The sequence below is a fragment of the Balaenoptera musculus genome, chromosome 15, assembly GCF_009873245.2.
Source record: "Balaenoptera musculus isolate JJ_BM4_2016_0621 chromosome 15, mBalMus1.pri.v3, whole genome shotgun sequence".
NCBI classification, from domain to species: domain Eukaryota; kingdom Metazoa; phylum Chordata; class Mammalia; order Artiodactyla; family Balaenopteridae; genus Balaenoptera; species Balaenoptera musculus.
In genome coordinates this window covers 52,870,248-52,896,939 of record NC_045799.1, presented here as the reverse complement: position 1 = coordinate 52,896,939, position 26,692 = coordinate 52,870,248, and the positions used below count along the sequence as shown (strand labels likewise).

General features: G+C 60.5%; 1 protein-coding gene across 4 annotated transcripts; it reads right to left on the bottom strand.

Annotated features, from left to right (window-relative positions):
* Window positions 1–267: 267 nt before the first annotated feature.
* On the bottom strand, window positions 268–21,267 carry GLIS2 (GLIS family zinc finger 2). Of its 4 annotated transcripts, none has more exons than XM_036827618.1 (7): window positions 21,091–21,267; window positions 6,695–6,938; window positions 5,645–5,817; window positions 4,926–5,102; window positions 4,709–4,842; window positions 4,506–4,627; window positions 268–3,231 (listed from the first exon to the last, which is right to left on the bottom strand). In XM_036827618.1, the coding sequence occupies exons 2-7, from the start codon at window positions 6,864–6,866 to the stop codon at window positions 2,432–2,434; spliced, it is 1,578 nt and encodes a 525-aa protein (XP_036683513.1). In that variant the 5' UTR covers window positions 6,867–6,938; window positions 21,091–21,267; the 3' UTR covers window positions 268–2,431. The 4 variants fall into 4 exon arrangements, with proteins under 4 accessions (XP_036683513.1, XP_036683516.1, XP_036683515.1 ...); XM_036827621.1 differs by having other exon boundaries at window positions 4,506–4,624; window positions 21,091–21,265; XM_036827620.1 differs by lacking the exon at window positions 21,091–21,267 and adding an exon at window positions 14,145–14,457.
* Between the last annotated feature and the right edge of the window lie 5,425 nt (window positions 21,268–26,692).

The following is a 26,692-nucleotide window of genomic DNA, read 5'->3' as shown; positions in this document are numbered from 1 at the left end:
AACAAAGTCATGGCAGGCAGTGGCGGATGAGGACCTGAACCTGCGATGTGTTGTCCAGAACCTTCCATCTCAGCGCCTCCTGCTGCTGCCCTTCCCTTCCGGCTCCCAGCAGCAGATAGAGAGCTTGTGGCCCCCACAGGGTTGGGAGAAAACCCCAGAACAGGGCCTCGGCACTGCAGTCTGGGTGGGGGACCCCAGAGCCAGGCACGAGCGGTCAGAGGTGGTCTCCTGTGCGTGGCCCAGCTCCTGGCACATCCAAGACAAACCGTGTTTGTAACTCACTTTTATTGTTTCTTTATAAACTTCCTCTCACATGGAGGAATATATTGTTATAGTCATTAGCTTATCTCTTTTCTTTTTTTAAAACTCTATGCTAACAGCAATGGAGCCAAGAGGAGGAAAAACATAAGCTACGATAGAAAGGCACTTAGAACCTGTTAGAATACTGATATCCTGGAATGTGCAACAACAAACCGACAACAACAACACGTACACCGGCCCCTTCGGGCCTGGTCTATCACCGAGTCACATGCTGAGCTAATGTCACCTTCCAGTGCCCTGTTCCTCCGCTCCCGGGGCTTGAGTCTCAAACCCCTCACCCCAATGGGGACTTAAGGCCTGGGGCCCTTAGTGGGGGTGGGGGTGCCTGGGTCCTGGGTGGGGCGCGAGGGAAGGAGACCAGCTCCCTCCGGCTTTGCTCACAGCCCCTTCAAGGGGCAAAACCAGTGCTGCCGGGCCCTGTCAGTGGGCCGGGTCAGGGTGACCCCTCTGGGACAGAAGGGCAGTCCAGGAAAGGGCAGGGTCAGCAGAGCTGCTCAGAGGAGGGGAACTGCAGGGCTGCTAAGGACCCCCTGCAGTCCCATAGCTCCCTTGTTCTGCAGCCGGCGACACGGAGGGCTTGGTCACTGTGGCCAAGGGCAGGGCAGGCCTAGGAGCCAGACAGAGCTCCTGACTGCTGGGCCAGCACCTCCCAGACAGAACCAGGCCCCCTACGGGGAGGGAATGTGAGGGCTCAGGTCGGGGAATGAGACATGTGCTGCACCGCCAGGGCCTGTGGGAGAGCCCAGCTCCCTGGGCTTGGGCAGCAGTGTGGGCTCTGGGGCACATGGAGCCCCGGCATCCTTAGCTTATTCTGGCCCCCTCCATGGGGGAGCAGAGCAGGGACACCTAGGGCAGGAGCTCAGCTCAGAAAAGCCAAAGGAAGCAGCCAGGTCGCCAAGTCCAGGCTCTTTCGTCTGGCTTCCCCTTCCCAGGCAGAGGGGCAGGGCCCTCCCAAGGGCATCCTTGGCTGCTTCGCGGCCCCTCTTCCCCTCCTCAAGGCCAGGTCCTTCCGTCCATGGCCTCTGGAAGCTCCCGTGCCCAGCACCGGCCTGGAGCCCTCCCTCGCCTGTGCTGGCCGTGACTTGGTGCTCCCAGGACAGGAGCCGTATCCCAGCCCGGGGTTGTGCCCAGCCAGCCTCCCCTCCTAACAACACCCTGCAGGCCTCCACAGCCCCTTGTGCAGGGTGGCACCACCCCAGGCCAGGCCACGCCCAGCCCCACCTATTCCCTGAGCTGGGCCGGCCCCAGGTCCTGGCACCTCTCCCCGCTCAGGGCTCCCTGAAAGTAGAGGGAGGCCCAGTGGTGAAGGGGCAGATGAGTAGTCAGCCAGCCCCCTCAATCTGGAGGGTCAGCCAATCCAGAGGAGGGACCGACCCTCGGGCAGCGTGCTGGCTGCTGCAGATGGCAGGCAGTGAGGGGCAGCTGGCAGAGCGGGCCTCCCCCTCCAAGCTGGGAGGCGCCTTGTCATAAGGTAAGGTGGCTTCTTCCTGTGGCTTTGCCAGGGCCTGCGTCTGTCTTGCTCTCCCTCTGGAGGGTAGACCAGAGGGAAAGGCGTCAGGAGCCCCCAGAGCAGGGGCCCAGTGAGGCTAGGCAGGATGGGGTGGGGCCTCGATCCCAGGGGGTCCTCACAGCTCACCATCAAAGGGGGTGGGGAGGGAGCCTGGCGCTAGTCAGGAGGGCAGATGCCACCCCACCACCCCCACTGCTCGGACAGGGCTGGCAGGTGGGCAAGGGAGGGAGGGTGACCTGCCTGGTTGGCCACTGGATGAGGGTGGCACTAGAGTTGGGGGATGGGGGGACTGAGGGCTAGGTGGAGGATGGGGTGGGGTGGGGCAGAGGTGAGCCAGGCCTCAGCACCCAGGAGCACAGCTCTCCCTAGCTGGCAGACCCAGTTCCTCCCTTGGGAGCCTGGGGTGCCAGCAATGCCCTTCTAGCACCATCCTTGCTGCCCAGCTTATCTGGGGCTGGGTCTGCCCAGGGGACACAGCCAACTGGGCCCTGGGGCCGGAGAACATTATTGCTATTTCGCAGAAGAGTTTCCGTTCGTCGTGGGGGGCAGGGCTGGGAGCCGCCGGCTGGGCTACAGGTGGTCGGCGTCCACGGAGTGGGTTCAGTTCACCACGGCCGGTTTGAGCAGCACGGAGCCCGGCGGGATGACCACCCAGCCAGGAGTGAGCGCCTCTGGGCTGCTGGCCGCCGAGTTGACGCCTGTGGACAGGTCCAGCACGGTGCCCGGCAGCAGGGGGAGGCCATCGGGACTTGGCCGGGAGCGGCCGCTCTCAGTCCTCTCCAGGGGGGTCTTGCGGCCCTCCGTGCACAGGGCCCTGGCCGGCACCGCCCCACGCCCCTTCTCCCCCTCAGCCTTGCCGCCAGCGGAGCCAGCAAGGAGGGAGACCACGGGCAGGCCCAGCCCGCCAGCCCCAAAGGGCGAGGGCAGCAGCGGGTTCTTGGCCAGATTGAGGGGCAGGACGGGGCCGGGCAGCCCAGAGCCCATGCCCCCTGCACCCCCACCACTCCCGCCATTGCCACAGGCCAGGGCGCTGAGGTCAAGGGGGCCGGGGGCCAGGGGCAGAGGCAGGCCAGGCAGGCCAGGGCCTCCGAAGAGGGCAGCCGGGTTGGGGATGATGATCTGGGCCCCGCTGACGTAGGGGCTGCCGTCAGGGGCGGGCAGCGGTGGTTTGGGGGGCGGGCGAAGTTGCAGCAGCTCTTGCTGCTCGTGCGACACGAAGTGGCCGTGGGCCTTGATATGTTTGCGCAGCGAGCTGGGGTCCGTGTAGCGCTTGTGGCAGCCGGGCATCTTGCAGTAGTAGGGCTTGTCCACGTAGTGGGTACGCGTGTGCTTGAAGCGGTCACTGGAGTTGGAGTAGCGCTTGTTGCAGCCCTCGTAGGGGCACACGTAGGGCTTCTCGCCTGTGGGCGGCGCCGGTGCCGGTGTGAGGGGCTCCCGCCACCCAGGCCATCCCAGCCCAGTTTCCCACCCCCCACCCCCCACTCGAGAGTCCCCAGGCCCCTCACCCCAGACCGAGACCTCCCTGAGAGCAGGGGCTGTGTGATTTGGGGGGCGCTGTGCTCAGCACCGGCAGGAGCTCTGACTCCAGTGGAGACGGCAGGTCGTGGCTGCTGAGAAGCCAGCCTGTGGCCTGGCTGTGTGTGCCCTTGGTCTCAGGCCTGTGCTTCAGACTTTGATGACAGCGACCAGTTCCACAGGTAATTGCTTAAAGACCCTGCTAGGGCCTGGCTCACAGTGAGCGCTGCGTGGATGCCCTTGGCCCTGACAACACAGTTCCTCCAGATTTACTAAAGGGCTGCTCCCGCTGACCAGGGCTGGCCGGAGCCCCGTGAAGCTGTGAGCCTTTGAGATGTGCCTCTAGTGTAAAATATACACCGGAGTCCACAGACTTTGTAGGAAATGAAGAATTTCAGTGTCTCCTTGATGTGTGTGGGGTTTTTCTGTTTGTTTGTTTTTTGGCCACGCAGCGCAGGCATTCGGGATCTTAGTCCCCTGACCAGGGATCAAACCTGCGCCCCCTGCATTGGAAGCACAGTCTTAACCACTGGACCGCCAGGGAAGTCCCTCCCTGATGTTTTAATATTGAATATAATTTTTTTTTTAATTTTGAATATATTGAGTTCAAGAAAATGTATCATTGTAATTCACCTCACCGTTTATTTCTTTGTACTTTTTTCAATGTGGGCGATTAGGAAATTTAAAATTAAGGGGCTTCCCTGGCGATCCAGTGGCTAAGACTCCACACTCCCAATACAGGGGCCCCGGGTTTGATCTCTGGTCAGGGAACGAGATCCCACATGCTACAACTAAGAGTTCGCGTGCCGCAACTAAGACCCGGCGCAGCCAAATAAATAAATAAATATTTTTAAAATAAATAAATTAAGTGTGTGGCTCTGCTGGCCAGTGCTGGCCCTATTGTGTGCTGGGGTCCATGAGGAGCGAGCAGACACACTGCAGTCACAGGTGGCATGAGTCGACGATCATACAAACACAATGCCGAGTGTGACACAGGAAGACAAGTCTGTGTCCCGAGAGCGCGTGGCGAGGGTCTGACCCACGGGAGAGGCTTCCCCAGCAAGTGGCACTCAGAAAGGGACCGCCAAACAGTTGGGGTACGCGCCTGTCTCTTGGCTGCGGGGATGGCCCGGCGCCCGCGCTCCAGCCCCGCCCTCACCTGTGTGTGACCGGTTGTGGATCTTCAGGTTCTCCAGGCGGGAGAAGCTCTTGCTGCAGGTGGGGCAGCGGTGCGGCTTCTCGTTGGTGTGTGTGCGGATGTGGATGAGCATCTTGTATCTGCTCCAGGGAGGGCACAGGAGGAGCACAGCTCAGCCGCTGGACACCCAGGCCCCCCTCCCCACCCACCTCGCCCTCCCTCACCTGGCGTTGAAGCCGCGCCCATGGCGGGCACAGCCCTCCCAGTGGCAGCAGTAGCCTGCATCCTTTTCGGGCTTGACGTGGTAGTCGTTGACGTGGTCCACCAGGTCTTGTAGGAGCTCGAAGGGCTGGTTACACTGCAGGGCCAAGAGGGTGCTGAGCCCGAGTGGGGCCGCCACCTCCCCCAGACCCTGCCCCACTCTTCCCAACCCCCACTCACCTTGGCCCAGCGACACACCAGCTGCTTGGGCAGGGGCAGCTCTGGCGAGAGGCACTTGTCCTTGGGGGGGGTGAGGAAGGAGGAAGCAGGCAGGTGCAGGGCCCCCCCGGAGCCTAGGGGCAGGAAGAACTGGAAGGAGCTGGGGACGCTGTCCAGGTAGCGCAGCGGCTGGAGGTCCTGGGGGAGGGCAGGGGGCAGAGCTGGTCAGCACCTGCCCACGGGCCAGTGGGCCCAAATCCCACCCCCACACCCCCGGTCTCCCTCTGTCTGGGAGTTGAGCTGTGTCCCACACGAGGACATGTCCCAGCCCCAACCCCTGGTACCTGTGTGCATGACCTTGTATAGAAATAGGGTCTTTGCAGATGTAAGTTAAGAGGTCAAACTGGACAGGGGCCCTAAACCCAGTGACCAGTGTCTCCATAAGAGAAAGGGAGATTTGGAGACAGACACACAGAGGTGGGGAGGCCGTGTGATGACAGAGGCAGAGAGTGGAGTGACATGGCTAGAAGGCAAGGAGCACCTGGAGCCGCCAGAAGCTGGGAGAGGCAAGGGAGGACTCCCCCTAGAGCCTTCGGAGAGAGCATGGCCCTGTCAACACCTTGATTTTGGACTTCAGCTTCCAGAATAATACATTTCTGTTTTAAGCTACCCAGTATGTGGTCCTTTGTTACAGCGGCCCCAGGAATACACCTTCTCTAGAACACACATCCCCTCCTTACCGGGCCGGTGGGCACTGCAGGCAGGTCCCCATTGCCCTGGCGCTCAGGGGACAGCGAGCTGCTGCCATTGGGCGAGTCCAGCCCGGACGGCGGCGACAAGCTGAGGTCCACCAGGGGGGCTGCTGAAAAGCGTCCCTCTACCTTCTCGGGGAACTTGGGGTTCAGCAGGAAGCCTAGGGGAAAGGCATGATTCAGGGATACTGGAGCCAGGAGTTCTGACGGGCCAGGCCCTCCTGCCCACGACTCCTCCACTGTGACTCTGGAAGCAGACACCAGCCACGCCCTGCCCCCCCCCACCACCACCCTGGGACCCAGGAATCTGAGTAGCAGCCTGTACAGCTGACAAATGTGACCTCTGCTGTGGTGAGAGCTCAGCCACTGGTTAAGACGGGAAGTACCCATTTTACAGATGGGAATGGACTGGCACACAGAGTAAGTAACTGAACAGAGACTGGAACCCAGGGCCCCTGGTTCCCCATCACAATGTCTGGTAGGGACCTTTCTCACTTCTCTCTGGTCCCTTTCTGCCCCCTTCTGTAACATGAAAGGTTTGGGATGGGCTGCTTCCAGAGCCTTCCAGCTCAGACGTGGTAGATCTGGTTTTCAGGGTCCGCCGGAGACGGAGCAGAAGACCTGAGCCCCAAGCACCCCCTGAGAAGCACTTGCTGGGCTCGGTCCCCAGTCTCAGTTGGTCTGGCTGACCGACCACTCTGCCTCAGAGCCCAGACACTGGGCCGCGGGGCCTTTTGTTACTACCCATGAATCCCCCGTGCCCCTTACCAGCTCCTCCAAACCCTCCCAGAGGCCTCAGTCTGAATCCTGGCTCTGCTGTGTCAGCTTCAGGAGCTGGGCAAGTCAGTTCCCTCCTCCCAGGGATAGTGTCACCTCCAAAGATAAACTGCTGGGAGGATGGATGGACAGTGTGGAGGGCGCCCTAAGTGAGGCTGTGAGGGGCTGTGACTATGTCCTGGTGGATACACCCGGGACGTTTTTCCTATCGCCAGGGCTCCATCAGGGCTCAGAGACTGCTGCCCTGCCCGGGCACAGTACCTGAGGGCGGGGAGCCCGGGGAGCCGGGAGTGGGGCTGTCATCCACTAGGCCGAGCTCCCTGTGCAGAGCTCGGTGCCGGACTGCACTCAGTGTCCTCTCCCGCTTCTCTCTCGCCGCCCGGAGCTTCGTGATGCTCAGCTTCAGGTCGAGCGGCTCGTCCAAGGAGTGCATGTTGATGGGGGCTGGGGGGTGGGGGCGGCAGCAGGCAGCGAGGGGCTCCCAAGCTGGTATTCAGGCAGGAACCTGGGAGAGGACAGGGGCTGTGTTGTGACACTGTGACCCCAGACTCCTCCTCGGGCTGAACCCATTAAAGCCCACAGGAGCGGAGAGGCAGTGGGTGTTGGGCAGTGTGAAGGCTGTCTCCCCGGGTAGAGAGACCCTCTGAGTGGCTCTGGACAGCAGGTATCATGGTGAGCCAACCACCAACCCACAGCTAACTCCTCCACTTCCCACGAGACTTTTCTGGGAAGCAAAGCTCACAGGGTCCATTCTGCCATGAATGGAGTGTTGTGTTTTTTTTTGTTTTTTTTTTTTGTTTTTTTTATGAATGGAGTTTTAGTGACACTGCCTCAGGTTGCAGAGCTAGGAAGTGGCAGAACCATCAGATTCAAGGCCACATCTTCTCCCTGGCCAGGCAAGTCCCAAAGGTCATTTCTGACTGAGTGGGAAGTCACGCCTGGGACATATGCCTGGTATGAGCTGGAAGACCCAGAACCAGGCCAGGAGGGCAATGAGTGTCCTCCCAGGTGGCTCTCAGAGGTGCTAGTTACTGACCGCTAGCACCTAGGCAGCTGTGGTCACCTCCAAGGGAATGAGGCTGAGAGCTTGTCCCAGGCAAGCTGTGCGAAGCCTGGCCTGGCCCCAAGGGTTGGGCAGACAAACAGGTGCCCTTGCCTCCCAGGGGCAGTCCAAGGAGAGGGTCCCACAGGAGTGGGGAGCCCAAGGGCTCTGGGCCACCACCAGGGGGCAGCTGGGGACTGTGGCCCAGCCAGGCCAGCCAGGGGCAGGGTAGGGGGAAGTGATCAGCTGTCTAGTGGTTAGTAAAACACATACATACATAATTTTTTTTTAATGGTGATGATATTCTTTTATTTTGAGTGGTGAATTTTCACCACTTTGAATTTCTCAATGGTGTAATTTTTTTCACATATAAGTGACCCAAGAGCAAGGTCAACTCTTTATTCCAAATTCAAACATCATTTTTTACAGCAGCAATCTTTTCACATGCTGGGAAATGGTGTTTCCTCGTGTTTGTTAATTGAGATGATCACACCCTGAAAATCTATCTGCCAAACAAGATACTCTCTGTCGTTCACCGAATCTAGCTCTTCACAATTTAATAGGAAACATCCCTGAGACCACCACATGGTAAAAGACTTTGTATATTTCACCAGTGTGTGTGTTTGCAGAGCTGCCTGGAGCTCTCTCCACGGAGCAGGACGGGGACCCCACGTCCTCACTCATCTTCTCCAGACCAAGCCCCTCAGCAACTTGGAGCTTGCCCCAGCTCCAAGCCCGGGCTCATCCGTCTCCCCGACAAGCTCCACTTCTGCCAAGACCCTCCGCACACACAGGTAACAGTGGTCCCCTCCCTCACTTAGGACCCTCTGCTTCTGGGGACGCATCCCAAGACCCCAGCACATGGCTAACATTGGAGTCTCTGAGCCTGGGGAGGGGGCAGCATTATCAGAGAATGGGTGGCCACACTTGGCTGTGGGACCGAGGTCTGTGACTTTACTTTTCCCTGTTAAACTCCATCAGGTGGGAGCTGGCAGATCTGTTTGGATTAACCCGCAGGCCATGCATGGGCCAGGGGCTCCCAGTGATGCCGGGGGGGGCTGGGACCAGACTGCCACCCTGTCCCCTTAGGAGCTCCAGACCCAGGTGGGCAGGTGACAGTGATGGATGGACCTGGGCCCCCTCCACTCTTCCTCTGGCTGGGCAGGGAGCTGCCCTCTGCCTGACCCACCCCCCCAGTTATGTCTGTCTGTCTGTGTGTCTGCCTGTCCCTCCACCTGTTTATTTTTAGACACAGGCCCAGTCCAACCTCCCTGAAGCTCCTCTGTGCTGGGAGCCTGGAAGGGGAGGAAGGAAGTAAATATTTATGCTGATTAAGAATTCAGGAGCCAGGAAGGGCTGGTGGCCTGGTCCTTCAGCTGGCCTAGAGCCACAGGCCTCCCCACAGCCTCTGTCCCCCACCCCTCTACCCGACCTTCTGGAGAAGGGGACCACGAGGGCAGGATAGTTTGGGAACTGGGAATTCAGACTGACACTGACTCTCATTGGCAACACTGCCCAAGTAACATCCTTTGGCACCTGCCCGATACCCTCTCCTAAGGCCAGAGGGGAGCCAGGGAGGAGCCATGGGTCACCTTGTTTTGAAGACTTGTAGGAGACACTGCCTCAGCCCAGAACTAGGGAGGACCCCAAAAGGAGCTTGTCTCCCAGGGTGAGGCTGGGACTACAGCACCCCCCTTAATCAGCAGACCCAGTCCCCAGAGACCCCCCCCCCACTTCCTGCCACTGGGTCCTGCCCTGGGAACAGGGGTTCATTCTGATGAAAGCCAGAGCCCAGCCAGGAGGCCCAGCCTCCCCACCCCTAGGAAAGGAGGAAGGAGCCGCCCCCAAAAGCCCACAGCTCCCCACCCTGGGCTGTCCCCACCCAAGGGGAGACGCCTGTGACCCCCACTCCTGCTCTGACCTTGGCCAACGTCAAAGTGTCCCCTTCCACCCCCCACCCCCAGCCAGCAGTGGCCAGTTCTGGGCTCGGGCTCTGCTCTTTGTTCCCGGGCTGGGTGATGGGGGCAGTCAGAAAGCCAGGGTCACATTCTCCTGGGCCTTAGAGGCCCAGAGTGGGTACGCAGCCGGGCCTGGAACCCCGGGACTGGCGCTGTGATCACCTCCGGAGGCCGGCAGCCAGCCATCCATCACCCGATCGATTTGGGGGTGGGGAGGTGGACACTCGGTGTCTGTTTCCCGGAGAAGGAGAGGGACGCTCCGAAGGGTGACCCGCCTCGCTGAGAGTAGAGGCGAGTCTCTTAGGTAGCGCGGAGCCTGGCTGCGGAACCCTGGCCTCAGTTTCCCGCTGATCGCGAGGTGACGCGACAAGCGCCCCGCTAGCGCGGGGTCATGCGGTCCCCGAGCGCGGGGGTTGGGCGGGGAGGCGGCGCCGAGGTGGCCGCGCAGCCGGGCGCCGCTGCTCCAGCTGCGAAAGGAACTAATTAGGGCGGGGGGAGCGGGAGGAAGCGGCGCGGGTGGGAGCGCGCGGGGGTGGCGCGGGGACCACCGGGGCGGCGGGGGCGGGGCGGGGTCACCCCGAGGGTGGGCCGCGGTGGCCCTCGGGGGCCCGGCCCCCGCCCCGCCGCGCCCGCCTGCTGGCCGAGCGCAGACAATGGCCGCTATTGTGCGCCCTCCGGCCGCGCGCAGACGGCCCCCAGCTGCAGCGCCCGCAGCGCCCTCCCGGCCCTACCTGGCAGCCCGGCCCACCCCAGAGGGGGGCGGGGCCGGCCCTTCGGGGAAACTAAGGCCGGGACAAGTCACCGCCTCCGCCAGGGTCCTGCGGCGTGGGGTGGAACGCACAGCCGAAAGCGGGGGTCAGCATCCATTAAGCACCTACCATGTACCAGGAGCCGTCTGTGCACGAATTCTCTGAACCCTCTAAAGTCGCTCTTGTGAGTGACGCCGTTGGTTTCCCTGTGGCACAGATGGGGAAACTGAGGCTCAAGGTCACCAGGCTAATGGGAGCCGCCGGCAGGAATCTGCTCTGGAGAAAGCCCCTCGTCCCTGCTTGGGAGAGGGCCGCTGGCTGGGCCTGGGCCGGGAGAGGGGCCTGTGTGGACAGGCGGCGGGCTTGCCACGACCCCTGAGAAGCGCTCAGGGTCTCCTTGGCAGAAACAGAGGACAGGGCCCCTGTAAGAGGGGCCTCCCTGCCCACCCCACAGCAGCGTGGGACCAGGTGAGCGAGCGCCAGGGTAGCAGTGTTGTCAGGGCAACGAGAGGCATACCCCTTATTCCCAGGGGTTGTCCTGAAACTGCCCTTTGAGCAGCCATGACCCGTCCAGCCTAGGACTTGGGGACCAGGAACGAGGAGGTACCTCTCAAAAGCCCACGTGACTTTCTTGCTATGGAATGGAAAGCAGAAGCAAGTCCCTGGCTTCCTTGCATCTGGAAGGGTGCCCCTGCATCTGGTACAGGGACCATCATTGTCAGCACGTGGGTCTTACAGAGGGGGAAGCTGAGGGCTGGGAGGGGAGACCTCTGGCCCAGGTTGCATGAGTGGGTGGCATGCCCACTGTTTAAGGCAGGTGTTGTTTCATCCCCATTTACAGATGCAAAAACTGAAGCTCAGGGAGATTAAGTGATCTGTCCGGGGTCACACAGCTTGTCTGTGGAAGAGCTGGGTTTCAAGCCCATGTGAGCCCAGAAGCTGTGTTCACCATTAGCCCCTCCTGGGCCCATGGACGTGGGAAGGGGCAGGCAAAGGGGGTCTGGCTTCCCACCCCCTCCCTGCCCAAGGGTTTGTGGGAGCTAGGTGCAGAGCCCAGGAGGGACAGCAGGCCGTGAGTGGGGGCTGGAGGGGCTGACTATTGGGGGGGGGCCCACAGGGAGGCTTGGGGAGCTGAGGGCAGATATGCTACCAAAGCAAACGGCCCCACAGCCCTGCATTCCTGGGAACTGCTGCGGTGCCCTGCTCTGGCCAAGAGCTCCACCCTCCTCAGCCGCGCAGTGGCGGGGGCCGGCGGGCAGGGGCAGGCCTCATCTTCTCAGGGCCCCCCTTCCTGACCAGGCCACAGAGCAGGGCTCCAGTATGGGTCAGACCACCTGGGTCTCCAACTTGGCTCTGCCACTTCCTGCCCATTTGACTTAGGGCAAGTCACCTCCCAGTCTGAGCCTCATTGTTGTCATGTCTAAAACAGGACGATAATCATAGTATAAGACATACCCCTCGGGCTTCCCTGGTGGGACAGTGGTTAAGAATCCACCTGCCAATGCAGGGGACACGGGTTTGAGCCCTGGTCCGGGAAGATCCCACATGCCGCGGAGCAACTAAACCCGTGCGCCACAGCTACTGAGCCTGCGCTCTAGGACCTGCGAGCCACAGCTACTGAAGCCCACATGCCTAGAGCCTGTGCTCCGCAACAAGAGAAGCCACCGCAATGAGAAGCCCTAGCACTGCAACAAAGAGTAGCCCCCACTTGCCGCAACTAGAGAAAGCCTGCGCCCAGCAACAAAGACCCAACTCAGCCATAAATAAATAAATAAATAAATTTAAAGACATACCCCTCATTGGATTTTGGGGAGAAATCAATAAAATGGTGCACATCCAATGATCAATGTTTCCCGCTAGTATGTAATGTTCAGCACCTAGAACACTGCTGGGCGCATAGTAGGTGCTTAATCAAACTTGTGAATGGTCACCAGCTCTGCTGAGTCCCCCAGTCTTTGGCCAGTTTGGGGCTGTGAGGACAGCTGAGAGGGGACCGGCCCTCCCACTGTAATCACAGACAGTCTCACCCTCAGCTGGGAGTACCTGTACTTCAGTTGAGGGTGTAACTAAACAAGCTTGTGCCCCTCGGAGGGCCGCAGTCTCTGCTATCCAGTGGAGTGGCCACAGCTAACCCAAGCCACCTTCCAGAGCCCGACTGCATCAAAGAAAGAGCACTGGGAGGCCCTGGAGAGGCTCTGAGCAGCCCTGGAAGAAGGAAGCCTCCTCCCAGGACCCAGGGGGCTTATCCTGAGGCCTCGACCCAAGCAGGTCCCAGGAGAGGGGCCAGTACCGGCAGCACTTCCTGGAAGAGCGTGGGGTTCGCCTTCCCCAGGAACCTCTTGCTTGACAAGCATACCCCGCCCCCACCCCAAGATGGGCACTCAGCCAGCATGGGAGTGAGGGTGGGGGGCTTCCCCAGGTCCCCTGGAGGGCAGACCCTGCCCAGGTGGGAGCTCAAGGGCCTCCAGGTGACACAACCAGGGCTGAGCTCTCTGCTTAGCCATGGGGGCCTCGGGAAAGCTCCCAGCTGGGCACCTCCTGAGCAGGGGTGCATGCCGGGAACCCCCACTTGGGTACGTTTAGAAAGCGCTACCCAGAGTCAGGCTACCAGGTCCCAGTCCCCTGTCACACCTCTGAGACTTGGTTTCCTCATCAGGAATACAGGCCCCATGGATAAGGTGCCAGCTCACGGGGCACCCCACAGGGCGAGCTTGCCAGGCACCTGGCACACAGGAGGTGCCAGCAACTGGTAGCCTTGAAGATTCTTGTTTCCAGCCCTGGGCTGGGGGTGCCCCACACAGTAACTCAGCCTCCAAGGTCACCCAGATGGTTCAAGCAGCACTGATGCTGGAAGGCAAGCAGCTGGCTCCCCTATGCCCCTCCCCAGCTCCAGCTTCCCAGGAGCTACATTTCCTTCCCCAATGCCAGCAGGGTGACACCAGGCTCAAGCTCGGGGGCGGGGGGGGGGGAGCAGCTCACACATGGGCCAGGCCTGCACATGCACACTCACACAGACACACACACCCATCCAGCTGCAAGGGCCAGCCTGGCACAGAGGCCTCCCCTAGCCTGGTGGCTCCAGGCCCATCAAGGCGGCCTCCCACCCCCCGCTGCCTGCCTGCCTGCAGCCACCTTTGCACAACTATGTCTGGTATTTTCCTGTCTGCCCAGCTTGGGGGTGGGGGGGTGTGTGTGGGGCTATGAGCACTGCCTGCACCTGGGCCTCAGCCAGAGGCAAGCCCGCCAAGCAGCCCCCACGCCCAGGTGGCGGGTGGAGAGGGAAGGGCTGGGCCCCCAGGCCGCCCAAATCCCTGGGAGGGGCCAGCACCAGGGGAGCCAGACAGGGACACACACCAGCAAGGCTTAGGCACAGCAGCCCAGGCCCTGCCAGGCAGCACTGCCACTCGGAGTGGGCGGGCAGGGCTGGGAGCTCTGCCAGTGCTCTCTAGGGCCTGCAGAGGCGTTGGCCAGTGTCCCACAGGACATGGATGGGCACCCATGGCACCCCCAGACATATAGGCACATGCATATGTGTCACACCTGTGCACACACACGCCACACACAGGACACGGCAGGTAACCAGGGTCAGGGTCCTGGACCCAGGAGTCTCGGCTTATGGGTGGGAGCGGGGATGAGGCCCAGTCCCCACAGAGAAGGAAACACTGTGCTTCCCACACTGAGCCTGGCTGCAGGAAGAGCCCAGGAGTGCCACCCAAGTCCTGGGCGCCCCTCCTCACGGCCCAACCCTCCCACCACCCCGGGACAGGGACCCGGCCCACTGCGAACAGCCCCCACCAACTCAAGACCGCAGGAGGTGGCAGGAGGCGGCTAGGCGGGCTCTGGACTTTGGCCCTTCCCTCCTCCTCATTTACCAACCACTCAGTTATGCATTCCAACACCAGGCCCTCCGCTCGGTCCTGGGGGCCCACAGATGAATGAGAATGAAGGGCGCCCAGACTCACAGAGGTGAACAATGTTAGGGGTGAGGCGCTCCTGTGTGTGTGTGTGTGTTGGCGGGTTGGATCCAAGTTGGCCACGTGGACATGCAGTGAAGCGCTGGGGTCCTGACAACGAGTGCTGTGGGCCATCTCCATTCATCCTCAGGACCCTGTGAATTAGGTGCTATTCTCCCCACTTTCCAGATGGGGAAACTGAAGCTCAGAGTGGTCCAGTTACCTGCCAAAGTCACAGAGCTTATAAATAGCACGGCTGGGATTCACCTCCAGGCTCCAAAGCCCACATTCTTTCTGCGCCCAACACTGCAGAGGCCTGGGAGTGTGGCCCCAACTGACCCACAATGAACCTGCCTGTCATTCAGCAGAGGAGGAAGCCCAAGAGAGAGGCTGGGCCAGGACCTGGAGGGTACTGGGGAGCCATGGTCTGCTCTACACAGAAGACTGCCATCTTCCTTTCCAGCCCAATCTCCTGTTCCTAGGCTCTCCCCTTCAGCACCTCCTTTCTCAGGACTCCCTGCCTCCTGCTTACCTGATGCTCTTGGGTGCTAGCTCCTGCCTCACAACCTTCTGTGCTTCCATATTCTCCTCCAGCTGCCACTCCCCTCCGATCTCCTCCTCCAGAGAGTCTCCCCTGATTCACTCTTTGCCTCTTGCAGCCATACATGGCTGTTCTTCCAGGTGCCTGAAAGCTGAGCAGAGGACCTGCCTCTGTCCCCACACCGCTGAGGGCAGCATCCTTAGCCCTGCAGTGGCCCCTTGCTGCCTGCCACACTCGCCCTGGGTCCAAGTCCTCACAAGTGCATCACTAATGCCACTCCTTCCACCACAGTGAACTGAGCAGCAATGGAAAGTGCTGGGGACTCAGAGCCAGACAACCAGGCCTGCTCCTATTTGAGGTGAGCAAGGCTCTGGGCCTCAGTTTCCCCATTGGTGAAAGGAGGGGGCTGGCCTAGAGTAGGACCAGAGCTTGAACATCCAAACCACACCCCTAACGGCACCATCACACCTGCCCTTCCCTTCTCTCTCTCTCTTTTTTTTTTTGCCCATGCTGCAAGGCATGGATCTTAGTTCCCCAACCAGGGATCAAACCCATGCCCCCTGCAGTGGAAGCACGGAGTCTTAACCACTGGAGTGCCAGGGAAGTCCCCAGCCCTTCACTTTTCTCAAACACTTGGTACTCAGTGAATGTTTGCTGAGTGAATGAGAGAACGAATCCATTGGTGGTACCTACCAGCAGAGGAGGTGTGGAGGGGCTTAAGGCCCAAAGAGGGAAGTGGCTTGCCCACGAGGCAGGGCCCTGACACAGATGTCTCCTCCTCCCTGTCTGGGGCAAGGGACCCAGGAGCAGACCTGGGCGGTGAGGGTAAGGCAGTCAGCATCACCCTGATCGGTTGGGATGACCAGAAGGGCGCAGTTCCCCCAGCTTCATCTCCTGCCACCCCCACCCAGCCCTGACACAGAGCCGCCCCAGAACAGCTGGTCTAGACCAGGCCCAGCAGGAGCTCCAGCACAAACTCTGGACTCCACCCCCATGCCCTCTTCCCAGCCACCCCTGCCCCTCCCCTGCTCCCACTCTGGGCAGCAAAGCAAGTCCAGAAGCCAGGGGCATGAACCCAAAGGAAACACCCACTGGGTGGGGCCGTGCCAGGCCTGGCCTGTTTCAGGCCCTTGGGGCCCAGGGCCCACGGGACCACTCAGGGTGTCCATTAGGTATCCTGAAGGGGGTGTTGGGGGCCTGGCCTGGAGGAGGTTGGGGCTGGCAGGCAGATAGCCAGCAGCACTGGAATGGGGGGTACTTTACAACAGGCAGGACGATGGAGGGCCCCACGGCCTTGGGGGGAGGTGGACATCACAGCTCTGGGTCAGTCAGCCTGGAAGTGTGGTGATGGGGGTTGCCGGGGGTCTGGACGCAGGAAGGAGTGGCCCTGGGGAGAAATGGCTCAGGCAGGCTGGGACTTGCCAGGCAGACCCAGGCGGACGATGGGGGGAGGGAGGGAGGCTTCCTCCAGACACAGCTGTCCCCACATGATGCCCATGCAGAGGATGGGGGGCAGCAGAGAAGCTGGGGGGATTCCCAGGCTGAACTGACATTTCAGGGGCCAGGACCACACAATCCTAGGCTTTGGTTCCCCCTGACCCTCCCTGATCTCAAGTGACCCTGGGCCAAGCCCTCAAGTCTCTGAGCCTCAGTTTCCTCCACACCCGCCTCCTTACTCCCAGGGTCCCAGTGGGATGCTACCCTGTGAGCGTGTCAGGCAAACAAGACCCTCGGTCAGCCAGGCAGGATTGCCTTTCTGGAGGCTCCCGGGGGCTGACTCAGGCAGCTCAGCAGTCTCCTGGGGCCTCAGCAGGTTCCCATCCTCCCTTGGCCATGACTGGAGGAGGGGGCCAGGGGCCGGGTCTGAGTCCTTCTGCAGATAGCCATCTGCCATGACGGGGGTACGTGTACACATGCATGTCACACATGCTCATGTCGGGCCCTCGCTGTGGAGGTACTACCTGGCCTCTCTGGCAGTGAAGACAAAGGACCTGAGGAGGCTCCAGCCACCCCCCAGTTATGGCTCTGGAGGATTCTCAGCCCCCGCTGCCCGTCCCCCACCAGGGGCAACTGGAGCAGATGGGAAGTCCTCCCCCATCTCTGTGGCCCCCAGGCCCCTCCAGTTACCCAGACCCTCCATCCCATCTGAGAGGGGGAGGGGAGTGAAGAGCCAGAGCTCCCTGCCCCCCAAGATGCCCAGAGCCAGGGCCTCTACCCTGCCCAGCCTGAGGGAGCTTGAAGAGACATGTCCCAGGCAGGAGGCAGGTCAGACCTCTGGGGCTCCCGGAGCACCTGGGAGGGGTCCCACAGCCCCAGAGCTGGAATGGGAAAGAGGACCAAGGACCCCTGCAGACCTGGGCCAGGCCTCGTCTCCCCCGTGGAGAAGTCTGGAGCTGAGGCCAGGAGGATCAGTGCCAGGGAGAGGATGGAGGCTCGGGGCCCAGTACGCACAGCTGCTAGGGCCAGCTCGGGCCCCCGCAAGAGCAGGCTCCTCTCTTGTGCCAGGCCCCCAGACCCCAACCCCACCCTCCCGAGCCATAGCAGATCCAGGAACTCAGGCCCAGATGCCCATCGGCCCTCTTCCATCCTGTGCCTCAGTTTCCTCATTTGTCAAATAGGGATCAATGGGTCTCTCTCACGAGGCTAAGGTAGCAATTTCAGGTGACAGATGTCAGTGCCTGCGATGGCCACTGGAAGGCATCCTTTTGATTTTCTCAGGGAGCTGTTAGAGGCGTTCCTCCCCTGCTGCTCCATCTCCTGACCCACTTCACCTCCCCAACCGACCCCCAGCCCCCGGGACCTGAGCTGATATTTTTATTAGTTGGAGAGACAGGAGGGGTTTATAGGGCTAAGTTGGATCCTGGAGAGAAACCTGGGTCTACTCCAGACCATGCCCCTGCATAAGACACCCCCCACCCACTCAGCAAGTCCTTTCCTGTCCAGGTGTCGGGGTCACCCCAACCCTGGCTGATCAGCAAAGCACTAGAGGTCCTGGGTGAAAGTGCAGAGTCCCTGCCCCCAGGGTGGGACTGAAGCGGCCACCCTGGAAACCACTAGGGCAGATGTGTCCCAAGGGCCTTGCAAAAGCTGTGGTGTCTCCCACCCAGGGCTGGAGGCAGGCTGGGGCAAGGCTGGGTATCCCATCCCCGCCTGGCCCTGGCATTCTCAGAGAGGTGAACCCCCAGACTCATGTCTGGACTGTGGTCCATCTCTAGGACCCTTTCACAGGCCCTGGGAGGGGAAGCAATCTGGGCTGGGGGGAGATCCACATCTTTTGGCTGGCCCCAAAGACCCCCTCGCCAGCCAGGGACACCCCCACCTCTGAGAAGGGTGCTTATCGAGGTGAAGGGAGGACCACCCAGCACCTTCCAGGGGTCAGCCCTCTGGCCTCAGTCATCTGTGTGAAATATAAAATGACAATAATAGAGGAGGGCTTCTCAAAGCCTCGAAAAAGGCAGACCCACCCCCCACCGCCCCATTCCACTCGGCTCAGGGCCTCCCCACTGCAATCCGAATTTCCCACTTGGGTGAGGGGCCTCTTCAGCCCTGCCTGGAACACGGGAACCTGGGGAGGCCTCCTGCGCGGGAGAGAGCCAGGAGCGAGCCAGCAGCAGCCCTCGCCCCAACCCCTGGTGTGCCTCTCAGCGCCAGGGGCCCCACCCCAAACGCCTCCCAGAGAGCTCAACTGCACGCCCCAGCCCCACATCTGGTCCCCCAGCCACAGCTGTCGCCACCCTCCCTCATCCTGGGATTGCCCCAAACTCTGCCTGGCGCCCGTCCCCCCCCCCCTCGCCCAAGTGGGAAATTCGGATTCCAGGCAAGTCGAGTTGGGGTAGATGGAAATGCACATAGGAAAATGTCAGGAAAACACATTCTTCCTTCTATAAGGCAGCTCAGACCCCAGGAGGATTAGGTGGCAGATGACACTCCCACCGCCTGGGCCAAGGCCAGGAAAGGAGGGGAAAAGGGAGAGGGGTCCACACGATGGGGCTGAGAGGGATCCAGGCCCTCTGACAAGCTCCAAGGAGAGGCCCTGGCAGAGCTCTGTCCCCAGACCAGTTTGCGCTTTTGCCCGGCACTCCCAGCAAGGAGGGGAGCCCAGGCAGAAGAAGACATCGCTGTGGCTACCCATTTGCAGCTGGGCTTTTCAGAAACAACAAAAGCTTTGGGGGGAGACTCAGTTCACAGGATTGTTTAAAATGAGGTTTCTGGATGTCTGTGGCATTCAGTTATTCATAGTGGCTCCACCCACGGATAATTGAGAGTTGGCTTTTGTTGGCCTTAGCCCCCTCTCAGCACCCCCCACCCCCAGGTCTTCTCATGGACTCTGCAGGTCAGGAAGCTCACCTTGTCTGACCCCTTGGTTTTACAGAAGAGGAAACTGAGACCCAGAAGGGGGAAGAGCCTGGCCCAAGGACCCTTGGGAGTTGGTGGCACCGCCAAATGTCAAATCCAGGACATCAGACTCCCAGGCCAGGGGCTTTTCCCACTCACCCTCCAAGCTGTGGCCCAGCTCCAGCGAATCCCCCAAAGCCACTGACCCCAAAAGCAGTGGTGCCTGGAAGTGGGGTGACTCACTGTCTGGCTTCCTGGGGCACCTCCTCCCCATCAGTGAGGGAAGGACTGGCAGGTGTCCCTGTGTAGAGAGCCAGGAGCAGGGAGAGGCCCCCCCCAGGGGTCCTGCATCAGGGTCACTCAGGGGCCGAAGAGCCCCAGCTGGAGGGATTTAACATCAAAGGTCAAAGGTCACAGACAGGGAAGGGCTGGCAGGCATAGGGGTCAGAGGGTCAGCGCTAATGGCAGCTCCGGAAAGGAGGGGGAGGGGAAGGGGCTAAGGAAAACGGGGCCGCTTTCAAGGGGTCTTCAACCCCCATAAATGGTGCCCAAGCCCCTGGCACTGCCTCCTGCTTGGCTGACTGTAGACAGGGCCAAGCCAAGCTGGGCTGGGCTGTGAAATGAGCTGGGCTGGAGCTCAGAAAGGGGTGTCCTGGGAGGGGCCCCCAGGTGCAGCCCCTCCCCCAGTGCCAGCCAGGGCCAGCTGGGAGGCCCAGCCTGGGCCCAGAGGGGAGAAGGAGGAGCAGAGGGGAGGTGCCGAGGAGGTCGTGGAGAGGGTTGTGTGAGCTGGGCTGGAACAGCTGTGGCACCGTGGCACTGGTGTGGGGATTGGGGAGGGCTGGGCGGGTGGGCACACTGAAGGGGCCAGTTTCCCCTTCCCTGGGCCTGTCTTCCGTAGCTGCTGGTTAAGCCCCACCTTCCGTCCAGGATGTCAAGACAAGGCATGTAGGACCTTCAGATGGCTGCCTCCAAGGACCACAGATCAGGCCCTGTCCCTGGCCCAGACCAAGAACCATGGGAGCCCAGGCCTTGGCCAGGTCCCCAGCTGGCCTGGCTGCCCCCTCAGTGTCAAGCGTTCCCTTCAGAGCCAAGATCCTGGGCTGTGATGGCTGGGGGCCCAGGGCTCCTCCCAGGATCCCTTCCCGCTTCCCAGGCCCCAGGGCAGGGCTGGGCAGCTCCCTGCAACCATCACTGCCCAGGGTGGCCGGCCAGGCGGGCCCTCCTGGAGAGGCGGACAGGCCGCATGCTGCCCTGCTGTGGCCTGAGTACCCGGCTGGGCAGGGCAGTGTGCCAAGGCCTCCAGGTGCCAGCCTGGATTCCAGCCCCATCCCAGGGGGCCTTCGGGGAAGCAGGGCGCAGGCATCTCCCTCCTTCGGGATGCACCTGCCTTGCCCCCTCCTTCCGCCCCCTCCAGACCCTCCCTCAGGCGGGTTGGAAACCCCTGCCCTCCCCACTCTACCAGACCCTTCTGCTTGCACCCAGACAGCAGGGGAGGAACAAGTGTTGGACAGGACGCCAGCTCCCAGTCCTGACCCCCCGGGACGCCTCCCTCCCCTGGCCCGAGGAAGGTCGGGGCTAGCCAGGGGCAGCAGGGGGAGACTTTCCTGGACCAGGGAGGAGACACCTTTCAGCCCCCATCCTAGAAACAGCCCCGCCGTGTGAAGGGGCGGCTGCCCGGCTGCCCCAGACAAGTTCACGGCCGGGCTCGGGGGTAGGGGTGGGGGCCCCTCTCACCCCGCAGCACGCCCCCACCGCGGCCGCCCAACTTCCCCGCCGAAGTTTGCTCCCGCCCGGGGCTCGGCCGCAGCTCGGCCCGGCCTCCGGACAGAGGGAGGTAAGGAGGGAGAAGAAAGACAGAGAGACGGAGGGACGGGGCCGGGGAGCCGGCGAGGGAGGGAGCGCGCGAGCCAGCGAGCGAGGGAGCAAGCGCGGGGGCCCCGGCGAGGGCTCACAATGGCCCGGGGCGAGGCGCGGACGAGGGAGGGGGAGGCGACCCTCGGGTCCCGCAGCCCCCGCGCGACAGGCCAGCCCCCCTCGCCGGTTCCCGTCCCCACGGCGCGATGCCTGGGGTCTTCCTACCTCGGCGGCGGGGGCGGTCGGGCTCCCGGCTGCGGGCTCCGGCGGTCTGGGGGCGGCGGGAGAGCGAGCGGGGGAGGGGGCCGGGCGGGCGGGGGCCAGGGCCCGAGGCTCACGGGGCGCAGGCTCCCCTGGCACTGCCGCCCGGCGCCCGGCCGCTCCGCCACATCTGCAGCTCCGGCAGGGAAGGTGGCCGCGGCGGCCGGGCCGTGCGGGGATGTCTTAGAGAGGGAGGGAGGAGGGAGGAGGGAGGCGGCGGGAGGAGGGACAGGCGGGCCGCGGAGGAGGGGTAGGAGGAGGGGCGCGGGGGGCGGCCTCCCTCCCTCCTCCCTCCCTCGCTGCTTCCCTCACTCCCGCCCTCCCAGCAAACCCCTCTCGCCGCCGCGGCCCCAGGTCCGGGGCGCCAGCTGCCAGGCGGGGCGTGCGCGTCGGGGGGAGGGGGCGGCCGGGAGCCGGCGCTGGGCCGGGGGAGGGGAGGAAGGGAGGGCGGCGCGGCCGGGGGAGCGGGCACCGGGAGGGAGGGGGCGCTGGGCCGCGGCCGAGCCGCGCGCGTCCTCCGCGGCCCCATCCTCGGGTACCCCCCCCGCGGCCCCGCCCCCGGTCCGAGGGCAGCTCTAGGACATGGCCCAGGAGGTGGCCTGGGGGTGGCGGGGTGGGGAGGGACGTCCCGCCCTCGGGGAAGCCCGGAGAGGGGGCGGCGCGCGGAGGAGGACCGGAGAGAGGGTGTGCGGGCCCAGAGGAAAAGCCCCAAGACCGGGAAGATGGAGGAGGTCGCGGCGGCCGAGGGGGCGGGGGCCCCTCGTCTCCCTCTCGCGGGGTCACCTTGGCCTGGCCCCCTGCGGCCCCGGGCGGCGGGGAGGGCGGCAGGAATGCCTCTCCGCAGGCCCTGATTTCTCCGCCCAGCTCAGTTCCAGGAACGCGCGGGCAGCGCCCGGCGGGCAGAGGCCCTGGCTCCGGATTCGGGGCGGTGCAAGCCAGGATTCGAGGTGGGCCTCAGCCCATCCTTCCCGTCGGACGTCGGGCGGGTCCTCGCCCTGCCCTTGGCCTCAGTTTCCCGTGGAATAAGGAGGAGGCCCCACCGCGGTCTTGGTCCCAGCAGTTGGGACAACCTGCATTGTCAGGCCGAGCGCCGCTGGGGTCCTTGATCGCGCCTGGACCCTCAGCTCCCAGCGCGGTGCCAGCGGTTAGGAAGTGGAAGGAGTGGGTACACGCGAATGAGAAAGCCCCGCACCCGCACACGGCTAAGTTGATTTCTACCTCCTGAGATTTAACCCCAGACTCGCATTCTTAAGTGTGTTTTGTTTGGGCCAACCCATAGCCCCCGCCCAATTATCTTCTTGCTGTCTGGTGGCAAATCTTGGTTCAGAAACAACCCTCCTGCTGTTGGCCAGCCCTGCCAGTTGGCCTTGAGGGGTCCAGGAGAGGAAAACCATCCTCCATAGGTGAGGCATCTGACTCTGGGCGTAATTTTGCCTTCATTCGTGTAGTTGATGCTGCGGTGCCCCGCCAGAGCCTGGGACGAGTGGGTCTTCATCACGCAGCATCCTCAGTGTGTGGCACAGTGCTTGGAACATAGTAGGTGCTCAGGACATGTTGCTCGTATGGACACAGAGTAGGTGCTCATTCCATCTTAACTGAATGTACATATGGTAGTGCTCATGACTTTTGCATGAATGGACACATAATAGGTGCTGTGAGCTGTTATGCGGACACATAGTAGATGCTCATTATATTTCGGGCAAATGGATACATAGTAGCTTGCAAGAATGGACACGTAATAGGTACTCACGACTGTTGCGTGAATAGACAGAGTAGGCGCTCATGAACTGTTGGGTGATACATGAAAGGCCAGTAGGCCTGGAAGGCGGCAATTTGGGGGTGACCTCCCCTGCCCCCATCCCACCCCAGTTTCCCTCGTGTGGATAATGTGGAATGAGGCCGGGTTAAACATTAGCCGGCAGATGATCCCTGGGGAAGGCCAGCTTCGGGACCTAGCGCCTTCTGGAAGGGGCTGTTAAGGGCCGACTCTCTGGGTCCGCCGACCTACCAGTGCGTGGGGAGGGGCGGAGACCCAAGGCCACAGAGCGCCCCCTTCCGGCATCCCGGATCGCAGCGATTTACCCCGCAGCGCGGCCGTGAAGCCTGGGGCCTCACTTCGTGCCCCGTTGGCGGCGCCGGGCTCCAGCCCCGAGGGAATGCAGGTGTATGGAAAAGAGGTACACAAGGGGCTAGTTTTATAGTTGTTAAAAATGCTTATGGAATGCTTACAGGATGCCAGGCACTGTGCGACAGTAGGGACAGAGAGTGAACAACCCCAGCCATCCTTGCCCTCCTGGGTCTCACAGTTCAGTGGGAACGGATTCAAGTGAAATCCAAAGGTCTCTGCCCCACGAGGGGACCTGACCATAAGAAGCCTTAACCCGGAGGGCCTTTCTTATTTGTTTTTCTACTCCCGTTTGTTTTCATGGACAAGCATGTTGCTCTCAGTGAGAACTCTGACTTGGGATTCCAATGTTTGGATAGTGAATATTAGTATCTCCTTTCTGAGGTTGATGTGAAGATTAAATGAGGTACATTCTCAATACACATTAGTGGTCACTACCAGGTTTCAAGCCTGACCCACCACTTTTCAATTCCAGGACCCAGCTGGGGTCCCCTTAGGTGCCAAATAAACCCCTAAATTTGGCACCTGGAAATCCAACAAGAATGAGGAACTCTATATATATTAGCTTGGCGGAGTTGACCCAACCAGAAACCCCCGATTCTCAGCCAGACTAGTTCTTCCTCTGTATGAGATGCTTTACTTTCATTATATTCACAACAACCCTGATGGTGGGTCCTATTATTATTCCCATTTTGCAGAGGAAGAAACTGAGGCAGAGATTAAGTAATTTGGCTAAGGTCTTAGAAGCTAGTAGGAGGCATAGAACAGATTGCAGTCTCAGTCAGTCTGATTCCAAAGCTTGTGTTATAACCCGCTACCTCCCTGGGGCATCAGATAAGTGGCAGGATAGGGGTACGGGACGTTTCAGAGGGCCAGTCTCTGAGAGGGTTTTTCACAGTATGCTTTTCTGGAAGGCAGCACCTGCTATAGTAGTTAGGCCAGGCATGGCTTCCTCCTTCTTAGTGAAAGGTGGGTGAAGAGGGATGTCCTCTTCATAAATGCTTCATAAATATTGCTGTTATAGACTGAATGTTTGTGTCCTCCCCCAAATTCATATGTTGAAGCTCTACACACCCACCCCACCCCCAAGTGTGATAATATTTGCACATGGGGCCTTCGGGAGTTAATTAGGTTTAAATAAGGTCATGAGGGTGGGGTCCCCATGATGGGATCAGTGCCCTTACAAGAAAAGGAAGAAAGATTGGATCTCTTTCTCTCTCTCTCTCCCTCCCCCTCTCCCTCCCATGTGAGGACACAGCAAGAAGGTGGCTGTCTGCAAGCAAGGAAGAGTCCTCACCAGGAACTGAATCTGTCAGCACTTTGATCTTGGACTTCCAGCCTTTAGAACTGTGAGGAATAACATGTTGTTTAAGCTACCCAGTTTGTGGTATTTTGTTATAGCAGCCTGAGCTAAGATAATTGCTAATATATTTGGGGGCTGAATCTGGTCCCCTAATCTTTCATCAATAAACATTTTTTTTTTTTTTGGCCACTCTGTGCAGCTTGTGGGATCTTAGTTCCCCAACCAGGGATTGAACCTGGGCCCCAGCAGTGAAAGCGATGAGTCCTAACCACTGGACTGCCAGGGAATTCCCAATAAACATTTATTGAACATCTCCTAGGTTCCCATTCATTCAACAGATGCTTATTAAATTGTTATCATGTGGTCATTCAACAACATTTATTGAGGGCCTACTGTGTGCTGGGCTAGCAAACCCAGCCAGGTCTTCAAGGAGATCTCTCAGTCTAGTGGGGACTCCTTACATCAGTACCCAGAGTAGACATGGCTTACTCATTCACACACACATACCTGCCCACTGCAAGGAGGGTTTCCTGCACAACATGATGCTTAGTAAGTAGCTTTTCAATTAACACACGATGCAAGGTCCAGCAGAAACTCAGCTGTATAAGTACGGTTCCTGTCTTTCCAGAGCGTTTAATCTATTCTAGGGGCAGGAAGTGAATAATACAAGACAACACAGAGAAGTGAGCCTGAAGACCTATGTTACAGATGTAGGAGAGATGATAGGAACCGGGACAGATGAATGGCAGCAAATCCCAAACTCTAGCCCTTGACCTTAGCCAAGTCATCGCATCTCTCTTAGTTTCTCTATCTGTGAAATGGTGATCCTCATGCCTGTTATGGAGCTATGTGAGGCTCTACTGAGAGGGCACACAAAGGGCTCCCACCAATGCCGGGAGGGGAGAAAAAGAGTGCAGCAAATGGTAGCTATTATTGTTATTAATGAAGCCTGCAACCCACTGTGAGTGGGGGCCCAGGCACAAGGATGGAGCGATGGCAGGAGTGAGATCAGGGTGACTTATTAACCTTGAGCAGGCAGCCTGGGGAGATCTCTCCCTGTTGGTGCTGGCTTGCCGTGGCTGAGGGCTGGGGCTGACTATGGGTGGAGTGTTTATTCTGGGAATCAGCCCTGACTGTTCCTCACTCCCTGCTCCAGTGAGAAAGAAGGGCTTTGAGTCAGAACTGAGCGCCCTGCTGGGCCCAGCATGTATGACCCAGCCCACCTGCCAGCAGGGCCCCTGGCTGAGAATGCCCAGGGGCCAGCAGGGTCATTTGGGTTTGAGACACACTCTCCCCGTGGGGACTCACCTGACCCCTAGAGGGCCTGAAGTGCTCAGCTTTTGGAGTTCTGGAGGCTGAACTCTGGATGCCAGCCTGGAGTGAGTCTCCTGGGTTGCGGGGGTGAGGGAGGGGGAGATATTGGAGGTGGGGGTATCTATGCTGTCTTCTCAGCCCCTAGAAGAGCCCCTGGCTCCTTCATCAGGGCCAGCTTCATGGACGTTCACCTGTGCAGTCGCACGAGCCTGACATTTAGCAGGGCCCATGCTTCGCTGAATGTTCTGCCGTCACTATCTTTTTTTTTTTTTTTTTTAAATTTTATTTATTTATTTTATTTTTGGCTGTGTTGGGTTTTCGTTTCTGTGCAAGGGCTTTCTCTAGTTGCGGCAAGTGGGGGCCACTCTTCATCGCGGTGCGCGGGCCTCTCGCTATCGCGGCCTCTCTTGTTGCGGAGCACAGGCTCCAGACGCGCAGGCTCAGTAATTGTGGCTCACGGGCCCAGTTGCTCCGCGGCATGTGGGATCTTCCCAGACCAGGGCTCGAACCCGTGTCCCCTGCATTGGCAGGCAGATTCTCAACCACTGCGCCACCAGGGAAGCCCTGCCGTCACTATCTTGAGATTCTTAATCATTTTTAACACACTGTTCAAAACTGAACCAGTGCATTTTCATTTTGCACTGGGTCCGGCAAATTGTGCAGCCTGTCCTGCCCTCATGCTTTGGTTTCCCCCAGTCTGTAGCTTTTCCCTTGAATGAGGCGTTCAGACCCACCCCTCAGCCACGCCCAGCCAGCCAGGAGTGCCTTAAGTAAGCCCATTTCCTGCAAGGGGTGGGGGGGGGCGATAAGCACCTGCCCCTCCA

Bases quoted from the DNA above. Each gene is read 5' to 3' on its own strand.
- GLIS2 (XM_036827618.1), bottom strand. From the start codon at position 6,866: ATGCACTCCTTGGACGAGCCGCTCGACCTGAAGCTGAGCATCACGAAG. The intron at 4,628-4,708 runs GTGAGGGAGGGC...CCCTCCCTGGAG, and splicing joins GGGCGCGGCTTCAACGCCAG to CAGATACAAGATGCTCATCC. The intron at 3,232-4,505 runs GTGAGGGCGGGG...CGCCGCCCACAG, and splicing joins CCACAACCGGTCACACACAG to GCGAGAAGCCCTACGTGTGC.